Source organism: Plectropomus leopardus, chromosome 18 (genome assembly GCF_026936395.1).
Source record: "Plectropomus leopardus strain MGB_pleo_1.0 chromosome 18, ASM2693639v1, whole genome shotgun sequence".
Taxonomy (NCBI): Eukaryota; Metazoa; Chordata; class Actinopteri; order Perciformes; family Serranidae; genus Plectropomus; species Plectropomus leopardus.
The window spans coordinates 11,883,269-11,904,071 of NC_142193.1; the positions used below are offsets into that span (position 1 = coordinate 11,883,269).

Genomic DNA, 20,803 nt, shown 5'->3' on the forward strand with positions numbered 1-20,803 from the left:
TGATCATCTTAGTATTAGATGACACAAGCAAAACAAAGTATATTAAAATATTTCTTTAATTAGAAGAAAATTAATACAACAAAACCCCAGTTGGTGATAGAAAAATCATTCAGCATAAGAAATAGTTCATTCCTTACACCACGGCACAGAGGCATTCAGCTTTCATTAAATAAAAACTGGAAATAAAACTAGAAAAGTCAATGACTGAGTATTGAGACACAGGCCAGTGACTGGTTATAAAAATAACAGTTTAAAAAGGCTGATGACAGCCAAGACAGAATAAGTCGATCTCTGATCTTGATCAACATGTCGGATGAGTTCTATCCTTCAGCTGGGTGAGAGTACACAGTTGTGCTTTTCCTGCTAAATACTGTCGGGAATGTTGTTGTTGTCTGTCTGTATGGTTAACATTCTTTGGTTTGTTATTGTGACAGGTTGGACTAAGCTGGACAGGAGACAAGGACAGATGTCAGTCAGCGACTTCTCCGGTGTCCCACTTAGTTTTGGGTTCTTGCCACCACTCAGCCAGGAAGGACTCCTCATAGTCTCCCATGCCCTCAAACTCAGCATCAGGATGCTCCGAGTGAGAGGAGACCGTTTCTTCTGGACTAACTTCGCCCTTAAAGGTAACACAAAACACACACAGTCAACAGCAAGCGAGCGTTTTACTCTGTTCCTTCTATTCTATCTGGCAAAAAACTCAAACTTTTTTCTTCTTATGTCTATAAATCTGTCACTTCTGCACCCTGTAATTCAGTTAGCTCTCTCACAGTCCTTCCCAGCTCTCAGGTCCAGGCTGTGTGTGGAGATGGGAGGGGCTGACCTGAGTTAAATGGATGTGGCACAGCCTCAGTGGCCAACACCTCCAAGCCACATACCACACGCTGCTGGCGGAAAACAGCCCCCCGCCTGCTCTATCTTCCGCAGCCTTCATCCCCTTTTTATCCCTTTCATCCTTTACTTTTTTCTTGTGCTCCCCTTTCCGTAACCTCAACAGCAGCTTGCACTTAGTCTTCTAGGGTACTCTTTTAAAGTAAAAGTTTATATCCTTAAATATGCTTTAATACATATTTTAAAAAGGATAAAAATGTTGAATTTGTAGTTAGCAAAACAAGGAAGTAAATTCCACCTGGATTAGTCAATCTAGTTGAGTTTATTCAGGTGTCAGTTCACAAAGACATATTTTCATACTTGTGAGCCTCTTGGGTTGTCTGGTCACGCAGGCAGTTTGGGTTTTATCTTCTGAGGTTCTGAGATGTCTGTTACTGAAACCTCTGCCACGACACCAGCACAGTGGAGTATGAAAGAATTTTGTTTTCAAAGAAGAAAAGTCTTAGGGATGGATATCTGAAAACCTCATCAGATAAAATCAGCACAGCGAGATACTTGCAGCAACTAAAAAATAACATGTCTAATTAAGGTGAACTGTTCCTTTGGTTGACAATCTGATTTTCTTTAAGGAATTTTCTGTGTGCATAGATTGTTATAAGAGCTGTAGAGCTCACATTTCTGCAGATTTATTATCTGTTGATACCTCAGTACAGTGGAAACTTGGCTCTTATCTTAAAGTGTGACAGTTTATCTTTTGAAAGAATAAGTAACAGTCTCCCTCTCACAAATGAAAAGTTTAAATAATAAGACAAAGATGCACCATCACTTAATTTAATGTGCTAAACAGTTTTATTGCTACAACCTAATTTGGTTTGGTATGACTGGTTGACTAAAAAAATGTTTTTCTACTTGTGATACTGCTACAATGAAAAATTAAGTTTGCTTATTTTCAGGTTCATATTTGTAATTTGGGTCTCTGACAGAAAATGCTCATATACTTTGATATCCAAAAAAAACATTTATTCCCCTCATGTTGTCTATGCTGGAACACCTCTATTGACCCTCTGTCTGAAATGCTCTGTTTTAGCTCTTGTCTCTATAAGCCCCCCTCCTGAAAAAGCCTTGTCTGCGCTGATTGGTCAGTGTTTCTGGGTCACCCGTGTCTGCACTATTTGCATGTCTGCAGTCTATACCGTCATTGCAAAAAAGCCTTCAAACCTAACTATTCTTCTTGGGGAGAAATTAACAACATTTGCAATCAAGATGAGATGTTTCCCCTACGTTAGCATTTACCTTCATGTAGCAGCGTATGTAATGTAAACACTCATAGTCATGTGCCTGCAGCAGATGACCATAGATGACCAAAGAAATCTGTCAACTTTCATACCTGGGTATACCTCAAAACTGTTATATATACCACTGCAACCCTACTGTGCTCACAATATCATTCTGCTGCTCTGCAGCAACATACCTCATCGTCTGTTTGTAGATAGTTCAGTGCAAACTCCAGCATCTCTTTCTGCTTGGTTGTCTCGTTAAAGTACGTCAGGGCCTCCTAAAAAACAAAAGGGACATAAGTGAATGGAACAGCAGGTGAGAACAAGCCAGTGTCTAACTGTTTTATAGTTTTATAACTCAGCACTAAGCAACACATTTGGCCTGTTGTCCTTTTGTTTACTGCTTTTTTGCCTCTTAGTGTGGCAGCCTTGAAGTATTTACAGCAGAAACAGCTTTATTTGAAGCTGGGGCAGCTTCAGAAGGCGAAGATGTTTACCACCAAAGCGCTGGCAAGCTGCAGCTGCTGCCAACTCTATACCAAGCATATAAAGATAGAAAACAACTCTGTCTTTACAAGAGTACATGGCTTTTTAATTACCACCCTGAAATTGCGTTAATGTTCACACCAAGACCATTTTATGCTATAGTTTTCCAGCTTTGGTTAAGTGCAGCCTGTGTGAACTTTGTTAACACTTTGTGCTGCTTCTAGTCCTGCCACCGAAGCCCAGGAAGTACCAAAAGAGAATAGTAATAAGGTATTTGTTTCACTCACGGGCCGAGGCTGAAAGTCTTTCTCCTCAAGTCCCCACTGCTCCCGGTAGAAGCGATAGTATGCTATGTTTTGCTGCATCACCTGGTCTTTATTGTCAAACAGCATGTAACTGGCTGCACACGGAGCAGCGTTCTTTACATCATTCACTGTAAAAAAAAAAAAAAAGAAAAAAATTGCAAAATAATACGTTTTAGAATTAGTCATACACAGATTGCTATAAACTCACCCAGCGTCTTTGTTATAGGTCTTACATTTATAATAGGAGAACTGGAGGTAGTGAAACATGGTGGCTACGAACTTCTCCACAAAGAAGCCTCCCACGCTGGGTGTCAGGTGCTCTTCACATTTTACCTTACATTTCAGCACATTGGTGTAGAGATCTGTGGGAACACCAAACATGATTTTCTTCCATAAAACACAGAACTGAAACGTCTCTTAAAGCAATACTTCACCCACAAAATAACCGTTTATAAAACAGTTAGCCATATTGTGTTACCTGGAATTCGAGAAGAAAACTTTGATTTATCAATTGATTTGGGAACCACCTTTAACATCAGCAACACTACATCAAAACATCTGTTTCCACACCCTCATACAACCTTTGCATTATAATCCCATTGTCATTTATCCAGTTGTATGTTCAGTGCTTTCCAAACACATGCATTTTTACTAAAAACGTTTTAATATATTTGAAACTGAACAGAAATTGAAACATATCTATACTCTCTTCGAGATGAAACTCCTATACTAAGGTTTTTTAGTGATAATGTTCATATTTGGGCAGTAGTGAACATCCAACTGGAGAGTTAAGTCTGTTTTTCACCACCAGTCTCATGCTGTTATGCCGCCTCGCCGTTCTGTGTTAAAAGTACAATTGCAGAAAGGGGGGAAATTCATAAACAATTTTTTTGATATACTTTTGCTGTTGTTAAACACGATCCCCAGTCAGTCAAAAAGGCAATATGTTTCATTTTCAATGGAGACGTTCGATAAAGAACTTTCTTAACGAATTCAAAGTAACAGCATGACTAATTGATTTAGAAATGGTCATTTTGTGGGTGAAGCATTTCTTTAAATCGCTCCTTTCTTACCTGCCAGAGTGGGATAGAAGTCTTTGAACTCTATGATCTCATATGAGCCCTCGCAGCCCGCTAAGCAGAGACTGTATATTTCAAAGTACTGCGTGATGGCCTGCTCCATGCTTCGGGCACTGCTGCTGAAGTCTCCGTTGTTGTAAAGTGTCACACTTTTCAGGAAAACACTCTGGTTAACAAAGAGATGTTTTTGAATGTTTTAGCACACGTTCAATAAGCATACTGGGAAAAAAACGACAATTTTAATGTACGGACTTCATACGGCTGCTCCTCGTGGTCAATGAGATATTCTTCCACATCAAAGAGTGTCTTGTAGTACTTCATGTTCTTGGTCAAGTAGGGATCAGTTGGGTTCTTCTTCAGGAAGGTGTGGGCCGCTGACACAGCTTTCTCCAAGTTGTTAAGCTGAGGGCGAATAGATAGCAATACAGTTAGGGATGGACAGGGAATTGATATTTGTCAATTTAAAAATATATATACGTACATATATTTCTATAATGTTTTTTTTCTCTGTGATGTTTTTGGGTTTGTTTGGGGTTTTTGTTTGTTTGTTTTTTCATGCTGGATAAGGTTTTTCCAGTATTTTGTTGTTCTTTATTGTATGTATAATTTTGTTGGACCCCACGAAGAATAGCTACAGCTTTGCTGCAGCTAATGGGGATCCAAATAAACTAATAATAGTAATAATAATAATAATTATTATTATTATTATTATTATTAATATTATTATTATTATTATTTATTTATTTATTTATTTGTATATATATATATATATATATATATATATATATATATATAGAGAGAGAGAGAGAGAGAGAGAGAGAGAGGATGTGCCAGTATATATTTATATATATATTTTTTTTTTTAGATTATTTTGGGGGCTTTTAATGCCTCTATTCGATAGGACAGCAAAAGCATTAAAGTACAAGAGAGAGGGGGTGACATGCAGCAAAGGGCCACGGCCAGAATCGAACTGGAATCTAACCTGCAGCCGCTGCGGCGAGGACACTTCCTCTGTGCACTGAGCAGCCAGGCACCCCAGGATGTGCCAAAATTATCGTTATTTCCTAATTACAATGAATGCAGTATTTTCGGGGGGAAAATATCTCTAGCTGGCATGAAGGGAAACAGTAGCTCTTGTCAATACACTTTTTATTGGATAACGTGACCGCTGACCCCTTTGCTCCAGCAATTACTAACAGATGTCGATCACTGGTGTTGGAATATGAAATATTTTTGAGTCGATGAATAGAAAAATAATGCTTTATGGAAGAATGTGAAAAAAATACGATATGGCAGCAGGTATATACCTATGGCCATGTAATAAACATATTCAACTCCCTTCTTTCTCCAGAAAGAGGAGGAGAGATCCATTGTTTGATGCTGCGTATATTCATGGTCCAGTGTCTTAACACAAACAAAATCAAAGTCATGCAAATCCTATAAGCCTGCTTAAAAGCACGTTTGCTGATCTGGGTGGCTGTTTGATCACCAGATGGAGAGCCATTGATTCACCTTTTAACTTAGCAGACACAACTACAAACTGCTCCAGTTTAACCCTTTGAAACCTGTTGTAACAACACTTTTCTTGTGCTGCTTTTAGATGCCTTTTACAAAAATATAAACCCTGAGCAAATTGGTGCTGGAAAAAAAGCCATTAAGCAACTTGGTAAGAAATGTTCCACAATTTGCAAGAAATTAGTAGATTTAGAAAATTATTTCTAAAAAGATAGAGGTAAAATGTTGAGCCGAAAAAAGCCAATATAATTAACACTAATTATCATAATTTCATATTAGAATTATGTCACATAATTATTGTAAATGTTAAGCACTTTGGGGGTAATTTCCCTATTTCTTTATTTTCTTTCTCTTTTTTCTTTCTTTTAAGTAATTTTTGGGGGTCATTTTCTTGTACTTTTGAATAATTTATTGCACATTTTTCAGTCATTTCATCTTTTGCTGATCATTGCCATTTTCCCATGGTTTTGAAAGACACCAAAAAGGATTCAAAACTGAGACCAGTCTTTGCCTGTAAAGCAAACCTGGTCCCCATCACCTTGTGTGACAGAGAAGAATCGGGGGATTGTTTTCAGGGTAACACTGGAGCAGACGTGGCACATGCTCAACTACTGCTTGGTCTGCAGGAGGGCGCAACAAAGCAGCCGGGAAACCCAACCACATCTCACCTACTAGAAATTTCCTCTCGTTGTCAAACCGAGTCAATCTGCCTCGAGACTGCATTAACTTTTGGTGTGTGTTTGCGCCCGTTACGCACAGTTATGGCACTGTTAAATAGCCTTCTGTATGTTCCTGCGTCGTTGTGAATATCCCAGTAAGTTTCTAATGGCCAAATTGCACTAATATATCTCTTTATATTACGCCCACTTCGGGGACTTAGGGGTGTATTTTGTGTAAATGCAGGATTATTGGTTAAGGCCTACATTTGCACTCCACGGAATTTGGCACAACACTAGGCGCATCAGACCTTTCATCTCACCTGGAAGTATGCATACTGTATGTACCGATACGGCACCCTTTTGTCGAAAGTTTCCAGTAAATCCCTCCGCGGATAACTGAGTTGAAACACTGGAAAATCCGCCTTGCACTTTTTAAGACACGCAGCCCTCAGCAGGATGTGGCGCACGACGCGGAGGCTGCTGTCGGTGAACAGGGTGTCGTTGTCCCGGCTGACGGAGCTGCAGTTGCGGCTGCAGAAAGCCTCGCTGTCCCGTAGCAGCCGGTGGAGACGCAGGCTGAGCTCCAGGTACTTGATGCTCTCTGCCCAGTTCTGCTGCCCGTACTGCTCCAGCGCGTAGTTATAGGAAGAGTCCAGCGGCATGATGTCCTTCTGAGGAAAACTTTTAAAGCTGTACCGCTCATACTGAGCCTCCGCCAGGGCCGGGAGGAGAAGGGCCAGACACAAGCTTTTCAGGAGCATCGTTACCTCCGCCGGCTCCTGCAGGAGACTGATCTTGTTTTGAATGGAGCTGAAAGCTTCCTCTTTCTTTAGCAGGGAATACTCATGTCTGCCTGCACGTAGGCTCCTGTGATGCAAACTAGATACTGAAAATAAGAACTTCTGGTCAGGACTTTCAAAATAAAAGTCCCGCTGATTGTGGCTCTACGAGTGCTTTTTAGTTTAGTGTGCCCATTTACTGTAATATTGATATTTAATATTTAAGCCAGCCATTCTTTGGAGTATGCTGTAATGTTTTAGATTATTTCCATTAATGTCCAATAGTTTTGAAGGAAATTAAAAAAAACGTCATATAAGTTAGGGGGTTAGGGTTTAGGTCAGGGTTAACACCATTTATACCTGGGGATGGCTTTAGGATGCATTTTAGTATGCACTATAAGGGAAAGTTGGTTGCCAGTCACTGTCACTGCCAGCAAGAAGAGAACAGCTCTGCATTTTTATTTTATTTTTTTACAAAGCACTTGGTAAACCTCCCGGGTATCTTGCGGGTCTTTTAAAGTATACATTAATGTCTCACTGCACGAAGTCTCAAGACTATTTGGTCCTCGAAAAACATTATGTCAGTATGTATATTCATATATGAGAATATGAATCGACAAATTAACTGGTATCTGCAGCCATCACTGAAAACTCTTTCCTTACTGACAATTGCCTTGAAGGAAGAAGTAAGCACTTCCGGTATAAATGGTGATAACTCTGGCTTGCTTGACTCGGACGTCAAAGAGTTCGGACCTGAAAAGGGTCCAGCTTTCCTCAGTGTTTCCAGGGTCATAACACCCAACAGACCCATTAGCTAAATTTGAACATATTATTCTTACTGTTAAGAAGAATTTAAAAGTCATAATGAAAACATGCACCCAGCTCTGAAACTGTGAGCAGATGATGATCAGTTTAGTTACCTGCATTCCGACCAACCTGACATGCTGAGACATGGGTTGGTGATCTTAACATCCATTTGCATAGTTGACACATCACTTCTTGGCAAATAACCGGAATTTGTACTATCTGTAACGTTTCATAATGTTGTAATACTCAAACATATTTTGGTAGATGTCTGAGTGGGATGGTTATTAGGACCCAGGACCCGTCTGTCTGAGGCAGACAGATGTGTCCCAGAAGCAGTTCTGTGCGTAATAACAGTGTAAATGTAGACTGTAAACACACAGGCAGTATACGCCTGCCGTATTTTCCAGTGAAACAAAGGAATAATTTCAGATTATGGAGAGACAAGCTATAATTTTGGTCTGATTTCATACGTGAGTGAAATCATGGGGCCGGGCCTCTGGGCCAGGCTTTACACGTTTGCAGAATTCCACTTAAAAGTGGGTGGGGGCCCGGGGGCCACTCCTCCTGCTGCTCTCTGGGGTACAGGACCCTAAAGATGTGTTAAGTAAGATACAAGGAGACAGAACAAGACAGGACGTTTTTTCTGTATCCCTTTCAAAATAAAAGCACAAAGTAATACATTTTTTGGTTTACTTAACGAAATCTATTCGACTGTAAATGCAAGTACTTAAGGTCTGATTGTTCCTGTGTTTCAGTAATTTCAGAGCATGCTGATCTTTCTAAAGATGCAACTTGCACGATTATGATAACAGATGATGAAGAGTTTCCTTCTGTGGTAGATAACCAACGTGATATTTTGGGTAGGCAGGATCCCTGGAGATTTAATCAATTTTTAATCACCAATAAGGGAATTTTTTTCATCAACTTAACTAAAATATCCTACTAATGAACATGTTAAAAGAAGATTAGAGAGACGTTGATGTGAACTGTAGTTTCTGCTTAGATTGTACTGAAACTGTTATGCATCTATTATGGCATTGCCTCATTGTGAAGAATTTCTGGCTTAATTTATATAATTTAATCTCTGAAAATACCGATGAAGGTTTTTTCTTGCTTTGGAGGAATGTGTTGTTTGGTCTCCTGGAAATTAACATAGGTTACATAAGGAAAACCCAGCCTTAACTAATTTCCAAGGTGACATGGTCTTTGTCTTCTTCCGATGATACTGTTTCTCTCTTTTATCTCCATGTACAATAATTAAACACTGTGATGGCATTCAGGGGCTGTTCAGCTTGAATTTGTGAGTTTGAAGTGAAACACTCTTATCTTTGTAATTAAATCGACTCTTCAAAAAAAGACAGAAAAAAAGATGGAGATTGAGACCAATTAGAAATACTGTAAATTTCTGACCTAGTCATGAGTAATAAAGAGATCGTCAAAATTCGGATCGCTGTTGATATTCATAATTATTACTAATACTATTAGTCTTTTTGGCTGTGATTTGATACGTTTTAAAATGGTTTAAATGCGCCCGAGAGCATGGATGTATTATGCGTGTGTATTATATGGGTATTAAGCGTGGATGTATTATAGAGGCCTCCACTGTAATGCGCATGCCCAGTAATGCTAAACACGTGAGGTTGAATTCCCATTGCGCAGCCGCAACCAGCTGCAACCTGATTGGTTTGTTGACAGAAGTTAGAATTTGAAAATGGGTCACGACGATTTACCTGAACTATCTCCCTCACCTCTCATTTTAAAGTCTGGTTTTTAATTCAGACATTTGAGATTTAACACTCCCATCAGCCGCGGGATGTTGTTGTACACCAAACTGCGGATAAAAAGATTGAAGTTGGAGTGGTTCTCCTGGGAAATAATGGCTAACTACGAGATAGCTAGCTTGTCAGAGAGGACGCTGTCTTGCTCCAGATGTGCGCTCAGCAGTTATTCGGAGGAAAATTTATTCACCGAGTCATGGACAGGATTTCAAGAGTTCAAGCACCTCTTTGAAAGGATTAGCAGCTGGACACCGCTGTAAACTGAGGGACAACCAAACCAAAGCAGCACATTTAGGAGAACAGGTGAGGCAACATGATAATATGTTTAGAAATGATGTAAAACTGTGTGCGTTTGATTTTGGTTAACCAAGGGACTATTCTTTATTTATCAAATCAGTTGGCTGGCGTAGGTTTGACTAAGTCGTCTTTATTTTGTTTGTTTTATTTTTATTTAACTTACCCTAGTGCCCGAGGGAAAAGTATGACCCTCCCTCCACCATAAATTAGTTTCTAGTTTTAAAAAATGTACCTTTTGACATTTGATTGTGAAAAGTTGAGGTAAAATCCAGGAGTTTAAGGAAAGCCTTGTAGGGTTTTTTTTTCTCACTCTTGTCTTGCATGCAGGTTGGTGAGTGCAAATGTTTTTTTGTTGTTTTCTTTTTTGACGAAAGGGATTTTGACGAAATACCACAATTTTAAGATTATATTTTTTTGTCCTGATAACATGTTTAAGGACTCAGAAATTTGAAAAACCCAGCAATTTATCTTTTTATAGTTTCTGGCTTTGATAAACTGTAAATTTAGTGATTGATAAAGAAGAGACAACATGAGCATGTTTTCTTCAAAAACTGACGGCAAAACGAACCTAGAATAAAGCCATTTAAATTTGTATGCTCCTAGCCAAAATGAAAAAAAACAAAACAAAAAAAACTCCCCATTACTAAACAATATTTCACATGCTGTACCTCCACATTTTTCAAATATAAAGAAGGGTCCCTAACGTTATAGTTATTGCCCCATAATTTTGTCAACTGAAAACGAGTTTGACTACTGTAACCTTACGTATCTGTTGATTTAAACGTGAAATGTCAGTACAAATATAGTATAGTCTGTTTATTTATATTCCATGTTACTCGAGAAGGCATTTATTTTGCGATCCTAACCGGAAGTAGTATGTCTCTCCGGCAGTCTTGACACAGCTCCAGTGTCTCAGTCCTCTTTCAGGACTTCTGTCTCCACCTCCTCACCCTCATCACCTCTCCGGTAGACGGGCTTTCTGCCCCGCGAGCTTCCGCAGTTATTCTCACAACTTTCCAAATGGATCTAAAACTATCTTCGCTTTTCTTTTACCTTCATGTCATCACTGTGAATTGTAACCCCGGGCCGTTAGTGGATGTTGTGATCGATAGGTACGACATACCGAGATTTTGTCCTCGAGAAGTGCAGACAGAAGACTTTATCCGTTATCATTTTAACGGTACCTTCTATGCAGACGGGAAAAAGTTTGACTCCAGGTGATGTTACAGCGAAATACACTATTTAATGTCATTAACGTAGACAGAGTTTATTCTCAGTGTAAACTGTTTGTCTCTGCAGGAGCGTTAGCTTTTGTGTTTGAGGATAAAACAAGCCACGGTAACAATATACCTCACGTGCAACCGCGAAATTATCACGTCATCTAGCATACCGCATGTAATAGCTTTTGCAGAAATGATGTTTCCAGAGGTTAAAGTGTTGCACACTGCAACCAAAATGTTGTCTTTATAGTACCGTTATTCAACTGTTGTAAAGAAAGAAAAAGCACTGGATGCCACAATCACTTTCCTGATGGATTCACAGATCATTTACTGCAGCAAAGATCACTGCAGACGTGTCAGTCGTCATATCACGATGATAACTTGGCATCACCTTAATGTTTCTAAAAAAAAAAACAACCCCAAAACAACATAGTTTACACAATGCATAATTGTAGATTTGCTGGGATTTAAGTATGCAAAAATTAATTTTAGGTAGAGAAAAGGTTGAGTTTTTATGGCCGTGGATATTGTTGCCATGTGTCAAACATCCCTTAAAATGAAATCTATATATTTTAAAAAACCTGTCCAATCGTAATTAAGCCAAGAGGGACATGATGTCTCCTTGACCTGCAGCCCAGGTTGTCCTGAAAAAAGAAGGTATACACCTTGATTGTGCATTGAGGGGCTGAGGTTATAAATGCATTATTACAAAAAGAGGCAAACCAAAACTAGGAAAAAACAGCTCAGTGCTCAGAGGGTTAAAAAATTCCATAGCTTACACAATGCATGATTATAGATTTGCTGGGATTTAAGTATGCAAACATTAATTTGAGATAGAGAAAAAGCTGAATTTCTATAGTGGTGGATATTGTTGCCATGTGTCAAACATCCCTCTAAGTATTTGGGTTTTTTTTTTAATCTGTCTGATCATAATTAAGCCAACAGGGACTTAAGTCTCCTTGAAAAACACTGCTGATATGGATGGAACATTGAATGCTAACTTAATTGCACATAAATTTTTCCTTGCACAATGACATGAGCCTCTAGATTTTTTTTCTTTTTGTCATTTACTATTTTGGCACCTCTGCAACTTTTCTGCCTTTGGTGGATTCCAGTATACACTCTCATCCAGCTTTCCCTTTCTGTGTGCAGTCATGACCGAGGCAAAGCCTTCATCAGCCAGGTCGGCCTGGGCAGACTCATCACAGGGATGGACCGCGGCCTCCAGGGCATGTGTGTCAACGAGCACAGGAGGATCACAATCCCCCCACACCTGGCTTATGGAAGCGTTGGAACAGGTGCAGATACACACGACATTCAGGCCGCTTTGTCAGACACTTTTTCTGTGCTGGTTTTATGCCGACTTGTGTTCTTCGTCCCACAGGTGGCATAATACCTCCTGACGCTGTGTTGGTGTATGATGTTCTCCTGCTGGACATATGGAACACTGAGGACAAGGTCCAGATCCGCACACTCAGCAAACCTGCGAGCTGCAACCGCACCACCGTGGCGTCGGATTTTGTGCGTTACCACTATAATGGCACCCTGCTGAATGGCACGGCCTTCGACTCCAGGTGAGGTGAGGTTAGGTTTTAACAGTAAGCCATCTGTTGTCTGTCTGTTTCTGTGATTTTCACAAACGTCGTGTTTGATGTAGTTACTCGAGGAATGCAACCTATGACACCTACTTGGGACAAGGCGACCTCATCAAAGGCATGGAAGAGGGTCTTTTGGGGATGTGTGTCGGGGAGAGAAGATTTATCATCGTCCCACCCTTCCTGGCATATGGAGAGAGCGGCTATGGTATCTAATAATTTCACACACCTAAATATGATCTGTTAAAGAAATGAATTGACTTTTTTGAAGTTTTACATTTCAAACTTGCTCACCTACAGTTATCGCGGTATTTATATCAATTTATGTTTCAGTGGACTTTAATAGACTTTACTTTGTCTGGATCATTATCAAAGAATATACTACAAATCACAAACTTTTAATTGCAGCTGAGCATTATTCAAAGTACACTAGAAGCAACTATAAACAGCCATTAGTTATATGGTACCACAGTTGAGGGCAAAGACTGTTTTGAAAATGCCTTTCTGAAGGTGCGTTCAACACTCAGCAGCTGATTGAGGTTTATTCTCACAGTGTTCATGTTTGATTATTGTTGACCTTGTGGGTACACACAGGAGAGTCCATGTTGAGTGTGTTATTATGCACTGACTATTTGTAGAAAAGTAATGGAAAAAAGGGTCGCTAATGTCCTACATGACTCTCTGCCTCTGCAAGTCACTGCAAGTTGAAAGTTCCATACCTCACAAATAAGAACCAAAAAAAAGGTCTGCCTCGAAGGAAGGTAACCAATCTTGAATGTGGAGGCTCATGCACACCTTTCCAAAAGGTGTGTAGGAGGAAACTGTCCATACGTGACGAAAAGAGAATTCCTGCAAACACCTATTACTTGCAGTAACTTGCGTCAAGCAAACAACACTTCGGTCCTCACACCTCCATCGGGTTGACTGAAAGAAAATAATCTAAAATAAGTATGCTGTGAAAAATGGTCCAAATTAAGTTAAAGTATATTTGGTTGACATGGAACTGGGAGATAAAGACGCACTGTAAGTCTTTCCCCCCCCCCTAATAGGAACAAAGGTCCCCCCTCAGGCTACACTGGCGTTCGAGGTGCTGTTGGTTGATATGTTCAACCCTAAGGATGATCTGATTGTGGAGGTGAAGGAGGTGCCTGAAGGCTGTGTCCGCAGGACAGTGACTGGAGATTACATCCGCTACCACTACAACGGTACCTTCCAGGATGGGACTGCCTTCGATTCGAGGTAAACCGGAGACTTCTCCATTATTAGAAAGCAATAAAACATGAGGAAAATTAACCCAATTTAACGTTAACCTCAACAGCTACAAGCGAAACAGCACCTATAACACATACATCGGCAAGGGATATGTGATCCGAGGGATGGACAAAGCCCTACATGGGCTATGCATGGGAGAGAAGAGAAGGATTACGATCCCTCCTCACTTGGCGTATGGCGGAGACGGAGTCGGTGAGTTTAGCAGATGCATGTTGGAAGATTCGGAAGACGCTTGGAATGGACAAACAAACCACTTAGCCTCGCTTATGTTTGCAACACCGTCTTCCCTGTTTATTTTTATTCATTCCTTCTCCTGCTGCAGGAGATTTCATCCCTGGCTCTGCTGTGCTGGTCTTTGACATTCACGTCATTGACTTCCACAACCCCAAAGACCAAGTCGACGTTAAAGTTACCCACAAGCCTGAGGAATGCAAAGTGACCAGTGAAGCTGACGATTTGATCCAGTATCGTTACAATTGCTCGTTGATGGACGGCACCCTGCTGTACTCCTCGTGAGCGCCCTCTGCTAAACTGCATCCTCCTCCTGGTTCTTGCATGTATTCATCGCTGGCTCCCCGTCTGATAGGTCGCAGTGGGCCTGCAGATATCATGCCATTTATGTATCCATGGCAACAGCACTATGCCTGCATGGCTCAAGGTTTTGATACATATTTTATTTACCTTGTATTTTTTTTGTAAATCCCCACTGTTAAGATTAAGGTCTGTGCATTTCCAGGGACCAGTACGACTCGCCCTCCATCACGACTCTCGGAGCGAGCAAGGTGATAGCAGGTCTGGAGGAAGGTTTGAGTGGCATGTGTGTCGGCGAGAAGAGGGAGGTGGTCATTCCCCCACACTGGGGACATGGTGAAAATGGAGGTCAGTCGTCGGAGCTGCTCAGATCCCACTCTGCACACACTTTCTTTTTCCCCAAATCATGTCTTCTCTCATCTGTTTTGGTGTCTGCAGCTGGAGGAGTTCCCAGGAGTGCAGTGCTCTTCTTTGAGCTGGAGCTAGTGGAGCTGCAGAAAGGTGTGCCTGAAGGCTACATGTTTGTGTGGCTGGGGGACGGCCCAGATAACCTCTTTCCCGCTATGGACCTCAATGGTGACAAAGAGGTACCTTTAGAGGAGGTAAGCAAACAAGCAAGGTCCAGTTTAACTTCCTGGACAGCCAGTTCAACAGCCTGGATTCAAGCAGTGAAAATACTTTCAACAGTGCAACTGTATCTCCTGTTTCTCCAGTTTTCAGCCTTCATCATGCTCCAAGTTAAAGAGGGCAAAGGACGTCTTCGGCCAGGGGTCAACGCCGACAGCATCATTAAGGACATGTTCGATAAGCAGGACCATAATAAAGACGGGAAGGTTGTAGAAGATGAACTGGGTCTTGAGGTGGACGAGACTGAGCAAGCGAGACGAGACGAGCTGTAAAGGGGACACACAGTATTTCATTGTTGGTAAGGAACGCGTCTGCAGTGGTGGAGGTTAAACTGTCACCTTAGCAACTGTCGTGCAACTATTTTGAAGATGTTTCAGAGATTGAAAGATTGTTGAGCCTTTATTTAAGACAGTCAGGCAGTTTGCTTTGATAAATACTGTTAAAATGTGTTGCTTACAGGAAGCAGGTGTTTGAAAATGTGAAAGGGAAGAAAAATGGTCAAGAGACAAATTGTGTTGTGTTGAAAAAGGCACATTTGAGTCAAATATTTACATTGAACTTCCTAAAAAAAGCATTTGGGCTGGGCCCTTTTTCAGAATATTACTTACTGAAATTAGTGCCTCATATAAAAGGATGAAACTCACTGGTTGTACTGTATGTTTGGGAATGGCTAGTTTGTACAATATTAGAATATCTATTATAGAAAATTTTATTACAATTATTACTGTGGAACATAAAATAAATTGTTTTATAGTAAAATGAACACCTGCTTTATTTCTTCCACACTGTCTGTGTACGACCTCTTGATTGGTTTGATAAGCTTTAATTTAGTGGCCTAAATTTGAATAAACATTTTTCTTTCATTTAAATATTTGTAATGAAATATGACTATCAGAGACAGACGATCCACATTTTATTTCAGACAAATTAGAACAAATGAAGACGTTATGAGTTTGGACCCAAGAAGAAAAGAAATGCATGTGACATGTTATTACATGACAAAGCATGGATTTTTTATGTAAAAAGCTTTGTAAAAAGTAAGAGACTTTGGAGTCAACTCTTTAAAAATCACAATTAAAATTACTATGAGGGTGAAATCACGTACGCCTGGCTCTGTTTTACTTCTCTCTATTTTGAAGGACCTACCATACTAAGACATTTTCAGGCTTTTTTAGTCATGATCTAAGAATATGACTTTTTGTTATGCGATTTTGGGCGACATACTATACTGTGACTTTTCTATGTATTTTCGGATGACACACAATACTATGACTTCTTGATGCTGTTTTTGACAGTTGATGGTTGATGGTTGATGGTTTTGTTATTTTCGATGACATACCATTAATTTTTTTTAATGCTATTTTAGGCAACAATACTGACTTTTTCATGCTTTTTGTAAGACATTCTACACCGACTTTTTTGTGTCATCTTGGACAGCATACTATACTATGACTTTTTCATGTTGTTTTAGACCACATATTATACTATGGTGTTTTTACGCCATTTTGGATAATATTCTATTCTTTGACGTTTTTATGCAATATTGAATGACATACAATACTATGACTTTTTTATGCTGATTTGGAAGCCAAAAGATACTATGATTTTTTTGTGCTATTTTGGGACAACACACCACACTGTGCCTTTTGTATGCTCTTTTAGACAACAATTGACATGATGCTATGACTTTTTATGCTATTTTAGACAAAATACTATATTATGGCCCCTTTGTGCTAATTTGGCTGACATATGATTTTTTTATGCTAATTTCGACATCATACTGTCATATGACTTTTACGTAATTTTGGATGGCACACTATAGTATCACTTTTTTGTGCTATTTTGAAAAATATACTCTTACATGACATACTTTTGGATGATATACTATACAGTTAATTTTTAATGTTATTTTGGACGATATACTACATGATGACTTCTTTATACTATATCTGACACCATACAGTACTATTACTTTTTGCATGCTATTTTGAACATACTATGCTATGATGTCTTTCTGCTATTTTGGATGACATGCTGGACGATGACTTTTTTTTATGGTATTTTGAATGACATACTTTACTATGATGTTTTAAAATGTTTCTTTTGGACGAAAAACTATACTAGAACTGTATTTCATGGTGTTTTGGACAAAAATACCATGCTATGACTTTTTCACGCTGTTTTGGAGGACACGTGATACTTAAATTTTTTTGTGCTTTTTTTGGACGACATCCTATACTATGACAACTTTCTTATGTTTTGAATGAGAAAATATACTATGACTTTTTTATGCTATTTTGGACGATGTACTATGACCTTTTAATGCCATGACATATATAACATATATGCTACTTTGGATACTATGACTGGATTTTTTAAATTTTGGATGGCATACTTACCCTATGCATTTTTTATGCTATAGTGAACAATAACTATACTATGACTTTTTTGTGCTAATTTGGAAGACATACTCTACTATTAATTACTTATTGAGTGCTATTTTGAATAACATACTACAATAAGACTATATATTTTGAATGACATACTGTACCATGACTTTTGTATGTTTGTTTTTTTTGGACAACATACTGCACTAAAATGAAGCCACCTATTGTGTCTTTCACAGTGTCTGTGTACAGACGTACCTGTGAATCAGTTTGGCAGACTTTAATTGAGTGGCATACATTTGTCATTCATTAAGACATTTGTAATGAAACATGACGATCTGAAACTGATTGAGCCACATTTTATTTCAGACAAGTTGGAACATATAAAGAGGTAATGAGTTTGGATTAAAACCGAGGAAAAAAAAAGCATGACTGACTGCACGTCCATGAATGACACACAATGAATCTGTCATTTATGGATATTGATGTTTGCCTGTAGTTATTACATTTTATGAAACTCTTGTTTATTGCAGTGCAGAAAGTAACAGACTTTTTCAAAACCATACAGTTAAAATGACTAAAGGTGAAATCATGTGTTAATTTTTCCTTGTGATAATGTAACACTTCTGAGGTAGCAGTTAGTGCTTACAAATAATTTGACCTCTGCCATACCGTAATTTTCTCTTAAACATTTCAGTTTTGAAATCTTGTGTAGTAGTAGTAGTTATATTTAACCACTTAGTAGCACTGGTGACACAAAAAACCCAATAGTTGTCATAAAAAAATACAACTTGTACTGTACGCTTGACAATATGCCCAGAAAAGACTTGACACTGTAAGAAACTTTTTAAAAGCGTCAAATTTCATGTTAAAATTACCTGGAAAGGAGTTTTATTTTAAGAATCTGGAATTAATTTTCAAACCACATGCAGAGTCAAATGCTGCCATTTATTTTGTGCACTTTTCTTTCCCTTTGTCTTTACATCCTGGAGAATATGAGACCAAAACTTTCTGACATGAGCAATCTCTCCCTCAACAAATTAAAAAAAAAAATCCTTAACCACACAAATACTCTTTTCAAGGCGCACAGTAACTAGACGATGCAAATCTGGCTTCCGTTACATACAGTATGTTTCAAAAGCAGCTTAACCATAAACATGAGAGAAAGGCCAGTGGACAAAAATATAAAAGGGTGACATAGTGTCACTGCTGCTGCTTTCTAATCGACTTGTGAATAATTGTTTTGTAAAATGGAAAATTATAAAAACATTCGTAATTACTTGTAGATATCTTCTTCAATCTTCAACTGACACTTTCTGAGGAAGGGCCCTCCTCAGCTGATGGCACTGGAGTGTTCAATACCAAATGGCCAGTGGTGTTCTCAATTCTTAGTTCATTTATTGCCAGTAAGGTAGAGCAGTATGGCATTTGGGACTTCCAAGGTCTCATCTTTTACCAAGACAATGTCATACGAGTCCAAGTAAGACTGCTTCCTCTCCTCTACCTGAGGGGAGAAATTTAAAAAAAACACGAGAATTGTCAGAATCAGGATCGTCATGTCAGAATAACGATTAAAAAATAAATAAATATGAACCGGTTAACAGAGTCCATTTAATTAATATGAGTGTCAAAGCTTTTTCTTTGCCTTGTCATTGAGGAACCCAATCTTGAGGATGTTTTCCATGTCCTGCACCCCATCAGCCATCGTCAGATCACCCAGTGAGTCTCCCAGAAGCAGCACATTAGGTCGTGTTCGCAGCTCCTGGAAATGGCCAGTATTGAGCAGCGCACCTTCCCTTTTATTGTAGATGTGTATCAGCTCTCCCTTGAAAGCCCTCAACACTCCCTGTAACGGCAGGTAAAAAGTCAATAGAATATTTTGATCCCTGGTGTTGGGATCAAATTGTAGTTTGTGGTGTAGTTACTCACAGACTCATCAAAGTCCATGTAGTTGGAGAAGACTTTGACGTTCGGGTGGAAGACTCCAGCCTGGCGAATAACCTCTTCAAGGATGTCTCCAATTCCAGCAGAGAAGATGAGCAGAGGGATGCTGTGCTCATACAGGTGGTTAAAGAGGAGCTCGTATCCATCCCTGTTAAAAAAAAAAAGTCATGTATGTTAGTTACTTATCATTTTAATAACACTAATTTTATATTCTATTTTTTTTTTTTTACTCCATGGCAGCTCCTCCTGAAGCAAGACCTTTCTGCGATAAAGAAGCACTTGCCAACATCGGGAAAAGTTGTGTGGGGTTTGGACTGAATGCAGCAGACTGCAAGACAATCTCCACTGATGGCATGTCACAAGTGACCAGTCAAACCAGGGGGGAAAGCCAGACGAAGAGAGGGAGGAGAGCCAGCATCAGGATGAGACTAAGCCGACTTGGACCACGTCATTCGAAAAACATAAAAAACCCACCACCTAGTATACAGTCTTCTCTGACAATAATAAAAAACGTCATAGTAAAGTATGTCATCCCAAAATTATAAAAGACGTCATAGAATAGTGTATTGTGCACAAATCATAAAAAGTCATAGTACACTATTTCGACCAAAAAAAAAAAAAGTCATATGGTTCATCGTCCAAAAATTTATGAAAAAACTCATAGAACATTATGACAATCATGAAGGATGTTGTGTCATCTGAAAATCATAAAAAACTTCACAGTACAATAAGTTCAGTAACAAGTATAGTATGTCATCAAAAATGTCCCAAAAAAATCTTTGTATGTTGCCAAAAATGACTCAAAATGCCACAAAAAGTCATAGTGTAGTATGTCGACTAAACGGCTTAAAAAACTGTAATTAGCAATTAAAAGGAACAACATAAAAATGGCGAAAAATGTCTAAATTTGGCATGTCCAAAAAACATCTGAAAACCACTTAGTATAGAATTGAGAGGCATATAATAGTATACAGTGGTGGAAAAACATGGAATAATAATAATAATGCATGTTGAAAAAATGACAAGGTTATAGTATCGTGAAAAATGTCCAAAAATGACATGTCCCAAAAACAGCTTAAAAGACTTAAACACGGCTTAAAACAGCATGCCCAGACGCGCCATAGCATAATATCTTGCAAAAATGGCTAAAAACACCATTAAATAGCATGTTCAAAAAAATGACCAAAAAGGCAAGGCTATAGTAAGGCGATAAATGCCCAAAAATGACATGTCCCCAAAACAGCTGAAAACACTTAAAAAACAGCATATAATAGCGTGCCAAGGTGTGCCATAGCATAATATCTTGCAAAAATGCCAAAACCACCATAATAATGCATGTTGAAAAAATAAGCGAAAAGGCAAGGCTATAGTATGGCGAAAAATGTCCAAAAATGACATGTCCCAAAAACAGCTT

The 20,803-nt window shown here is 39.0% G+C and overlaps 3 protein-coding genes across 4 annotated transcripts in view; 1 reads left to right on the plus strand and 2 right to left on the minus strand.

Annotated features, from left to right (window-relative positions):
- Positions 1–38: 38 nt before the first annotated feature.
- On the minus strand, positions 39–7,037 carry p3h4 (prolyl 3-hydroxylase family member 4 (inactive)). Its single transcript, XM_042505419.2, has 7 exons — positions 6,473–7,037; positions 4,231–4,380; positions 3,973–4,144; positions 3,133–3,261; positions 2,882–3,027; positions 2,303–2,386; positions 39–619 (listed from the first exon to the last, which is right to left on the minus strand). Exons 1-7 carry the CDS (start codon positions 6,911–6,913, stop codon positions 470–472), a joined length of 1,272 nt encoding a protein of 423 aa, XP_042361353.2. The 5' UTR covers positions 6,914–7,037; the 3' UTR covers positions 39–469.
- Positions 7,038–10,735: 3,698 nt separating this feature from the next.
- LOC121956626 (peptidyl-prolyl cis-trans isomerase FKBP10-like) lies at positions 10,736–16,158 on the plus strand. Of its 2 annotated transcripts, none has more exons than XM_042504941.2 (10): positions 10,736–10,925; positions 12,186–12,331; positions 12,418–12,607; positions 12,691–12,836; positions 13,678–13,867; positions 13,947–14,092; positions 14,223–14,412; positions 14,637–14,779; positions 14,870–15,033; positions 15,145–16,158. In XM_042504941.2, the coding sequence occupies exons 1-10, from the start codon at positions 10,834–10,836 to the stop codon at positions 15,328–15,330; spliced, it is 1,593 nt and encodes a 530-aa protein (XP_042360875.1). In that variant the 5' UTR covers positions 10,736–10,833; the 3' UTR covers positions 15,331–16,158. The 2 variants fall into 2 exon arrangements, with proteins under 2 accessions (XP_042360875.1, XP_042360874.1); XM_042504940.2 differs by having other exon boundaries at positions 10,738–11,030.
- Positions 16,159–17,790: 1,632 nt separating this feature from the next.
- The window catches only part of LOC121956698 (cytosolic 5'-nucleotidase 3-like), a 31,047-nt gene continuing 28,034 nt past the window's right edge, over positions 17,791–20,803 (minus strand). Inside the window, exons 7-9 of the mRNA XM_042505062.2 lie at positions 19,375–19,537; positions 19,091–19,291; positions 17,791–18,949 (exon numbers count right to left, since the gene is read on the minus strand). Coding sequence (XP_042360996.1) covers positions 18,839–18,949; positions 19,091–19,291; positions 19,375–19,537 — 475 coding nt within the window. The 3' untranslated portion in view covers positions 17,791–18,838. The remainder of the gene's footprint in view (positions 18,950–19,090; positions 19,292–19,374; positions 19,538–20,803) is intronic.

Excerpts from the sequence above, each read along its gene's own strand:
- p3h4 (XM_042505419.2), bottom strand. The coding sequence starts at position 6,913 with ATGCTCCTGAAAAGCTTGTGTCTGGCCCTTCTCCTCCCGGCCCTGGCG. Across the intron at positions 3,262-3,972 it reads CTTCTATCCCACTCTGGCAG|ATCTCTACACCAATGTGCTG; the intron begins GTAAGAAAGGAG and ends GTGTTCCCACAG. Across the intron at positions 3,028-3,132 it reads CCAGTTCTCCTATTATAAAT|TGAATGATGTAAAGAACGCT; the intron begins GTAAGACCTATA and ends TTTTTTTTACAG.
- LOC121956626 (XM_042504940.2), top strand. The coding sequence starts at position 10,834 with ATGGATCTAAAACTATCTTCGCTTTTCTTTTACCTTCATGTCATCACT. Across the intron at positions 12,837-13,677 it reads ATATGGAGAGAGCGGCTATG|GAACAAAGGTCCCCCCTCAG; the intron begins GTATCTAATAAT and ends CCCCCCTAATAG. Across the intron at positions 14,413-14,636 it reads GGCACCCTGCTGTACTCCTC|GGACCAGTACGACTCGCCCT; the intron begins GTGAGCGCCCTC and ends GTGCATTTCCAG.